The sequence below is a fragment of the Lactuca virosa genome, chromosome 4 (genome assembly GCF_052849685.1).
Source record: "Lactuca virosa cultivar CGN04683 chromosome 4, Lactuca_virosa_CGN04683_v6, whole genome shotgun sequence".
NCBI classification, from domain to species: Eukaryota; Viridiplantae; Streptophyta; class Magnoliopsida; order Asterales; family Asteraceae; genus Lactuca; species Lactuca virosa.
In genome coordinates this window covers 475,324,698-475,327,664 of record NC_136429.1, presented here as the reverse complement: position 1 = coordinate 475,327,664, position 2,967 = coordinate 475,324,698, and the positions used below count along the sequence as shown (strand labels likewise).

At 32.5% G+C, this 2,967-nt stretch overlaps 1 protein-coding gene across 1 annotated transcript; it reads left to right on the top strand.

The window, feature by feature from the left end:
- The first annotated feature begins 284 nt into the window (after positions 1–284).
- Positions 285–2,534, top strand: LOC145106865 (membrane-associated kinase regulator-like protein). Its single transcript, XM_079043790.1, has 3 exons — positions 285–374; positions 1,242–1,910; positions 2,249–2,534. The coding sequence occupies exons 1-3, from the start codon at positions 285–287 to the stop codon at positions 2,309–2,311; spliced, it is 822 nt and encodes a 273-aa protein (XP_078899916.1). The 3' UTR covers positions 2,312–2,534.
- The last annotated feature ends 433 nt before the right edge of the window (positions 2,535–2,967 follow it).

The following is a 2,967-nucleotide window of genomic DNA, read 5'->3' as shown; positions in this document are numbered from 1 at the left end:
TTGCTTCCATGGGAGATTCCTTTTAGAGCATATACATAAGAAGTAATCCTACCATTTTAAATAAAAAATCATTAGTTGTTTTAAATTTTTTTAGGTTTTATGATTTTGAATGTGTGTATATTGGTAAACAAATGAATGTATGTTAATTTTGAACTTTTAATTTGCTTTAAGCTATTTTATATGAATCAATTTACAATGTTGATTTTAATGTTGATATGTATAATAGAAGATGTGAAAGTCATGTTGATGGTAGTGGGTTGTGAGGGCAGTCAAAGGAAGTGGCAATGTCGAATAGTGGTGAAGTTTGGGGGAACATATTTCATAATTTAACAGAGCATTACAGACGTGCGGTAACTGTCTCAGGGACCTACGAGGTAAGATTTAGAGAACCAGAAAACGCACTATGCTAAGAAAAAAAATAAACCAAACATACATATCAAAACAAACCATATAGACCAAATCTTTATTTTACACTTTAAATTATAAAGTACTTTATACATTCGACATTTTTTAATGGAAGCTTCATTAAAAAGTAGCAAGACGCTAGAAAAAAAAAACAAAGAAAAAATATTACATCAAACAAGCAACAAAAGAGAAAATATACCAATCATGCCAACAAACATAATTTAGAGAACAAACATAATTTAGAGAAGATCCATTCATGATCCAGTCGAACAAAGTCAAGTAGATGTCATCTTTCGTCTTTAAAGAAGAACATCTTTTTTTGTTGAACACGAAATCATTACAAGATTTCCAAATAATTCAAACAATCAAATATAAAAGTTTCAAGATAAAGTTCCTTCTCTTCTTACAACGAAACGAGGCCTTCAAAACTACATTAGTTGTGTTTTTCTTTTTTGGAATTTATTAAAATTTAATATTTTACCAAAAATTATTAAAATAAACTATAACCTAAGATATATTAAGTTATAGTTTATTTTATTGAGTTTTGGTAAAATATTAAATTTTAATAAATTCCAAAAATAAAAAACCCAAAGGAAAAGAAAAAAAACTAACAAATGTACACCAAAACATAACCTTAGTCGTGTATTCATTATTATTATTATTATTATTATTATTATTATTTATAAAAAATAACAAATTTATAGAACTCCATGTATTGAAAAGATCCAAAAGTTATCTATACCACCTCCAATTTAGAATAATAATGATAACAATATCAAGGTGGAATGAAATAATTTGATTGATTCAAATTTGAGGTCGATAAATTTTCCCCCCAGAAATCCACCATCCCCACATATATAAATACAACCTCATCTTCTTGCAACAGTGATTCAGAGTTCAGACTTCTTTTGTCGTCTTCCTCCTCTTCCCATTCTACTTCCTCTTATGCCGCTTCCTTCATGTTCATGGCATGTTTAGACAATATCATTATCATCATGTATAATCATCATCATCAACAAAGCTCCGACCACCCTAAATCCTCCATTAATCCACCCATCAGCCCCCGTATTTCCTTCTCCCACGACTTCGCTGAATCTCTCCATTCTCGTCCCCAGATCCTCAAATCCACCAGAGACTACTCCGCTCCGGTTTCCTCCGACTTCGAGTTTTCCGTTTCTAACAACTCCATGATGCCTGCTGATGAGCTTTTCTTCAAGGGTCGTTTGTTGCCTTTCAAGGATAGTGCCGCCGGATCCGGTATCGGACAGAAAACCACTCTTCGTGATGAGCTCCTTGCCGGAGAAGATGAAGACTGCAACGGAGGTGGTGGCGGCGGTGGCAGTAGTTTGTTTAGGCCGCCGAAGGCTTCTAGTGGTACACGGTGGAAAGGGTTTTTGGGTCTCCGGAAATCTCACATTGGGTCGAAAAGATCCGATAAGAACGACGGATCCGGGTCTGGGTCTGTGTCGGGTCAAGATGACGTTCATGCTTCCAAATCTTCACAGGTACTTAAGTTTAATTTATTTTAAGTAGTTTCAAATTTCAAGATTTTTTGTTCCTTAATTATTATAAAGAAAAGCTAACAAATATTTTTAAATCTTAAAATACTATCAGAAAATCTTGATATTTTTCATAAAATCCGAATATTAGATTTTATTTGGGACATACTTGAAAAAGATTTAGCAAATATACAAGATGTCATGATGAAATGGTATCTTTTTTCCATCCAAATTGGTTGATATATTTAATAATTATTTTATAACCAATGAAATAGTAAATATTGTTATTTTTTGTTGTGTATATGTATATAAGATGTCATTCATTTTTGAAATTTTAATTATAGGAAATGATGACTCAAGGAGGAGGATCAAGTAATTGCCGGGACATGGAATTTAGGATGCAATGAGTATGAATGATGTAAAGGTGGGGGTGATTTTTTATTGGAAGATGGGGGGTTATTCGTGTAATTTTAGGTAGAGGAGTGAGGGTAATTTAGGGATTTTCGATGTGAAAATCACCATAGAAGTTTGTGTTTGATGATGGAGTTTGCATGAAGCTGGATGGTGGAGGGCAAAATTGTAATTTTGGTAGTGGGATAAATGGATCTCTAACAGTCAATTTGACTTCAACGTCAATCTCTTTCACAAGATTCTCCTTTTTTTGCTCTTGTCTTTTGGGTATCAAACAATTAACACCCAAAACATCCCCACCACCCTCTTCCTAGTTACCAACATTAATTCCTCCTTTTGAATTTGAAATTCCATTATTGCCCCCACCGAGATTTCTACCTTTCTTGAATGGCAATTTATTACAAGAATGTTGAATTATCAAATTATTTTAATGTTTTTGATTAAACACGTGAGTATTTCATTCGTTTTACCCTTTAAGCTAGAGGGAGTGGTAACATGTGATAGCAAGTGCTAAAACATTGACACGTCATATTTTTCTAGACCCGTAAGCATAATATGATAATATGGAGTGGTGATGTGGTTAAAAGATAAACATTTTTTTTAAAATCAAATAAATTCTTATTTAAATATTTAAATAAAATAAATTAAATGA

Coding starts and splice junctions, on each gene's coding strand:
- LOC145106865 (XM_079043790.1), top strand. CDS start 285: ATGTCGAATAGTGGTGAAGTTTGGGGGAACATATTTCATAATTTAACA. Junction 375..1,241: donor CTGTCTCAGGGACCTACGAG/GTAAGATTTAGA, acceptor TTTTCCCCCCAG/AAATCCACCATCCCCACATA. Junction 1,911..2,248: donor ATGCTTCCAAATCTTCACAG/GTACTTAAGTTT, acceptor TTTTAATTATAG/GAAATGATGACTCAAGGAGG.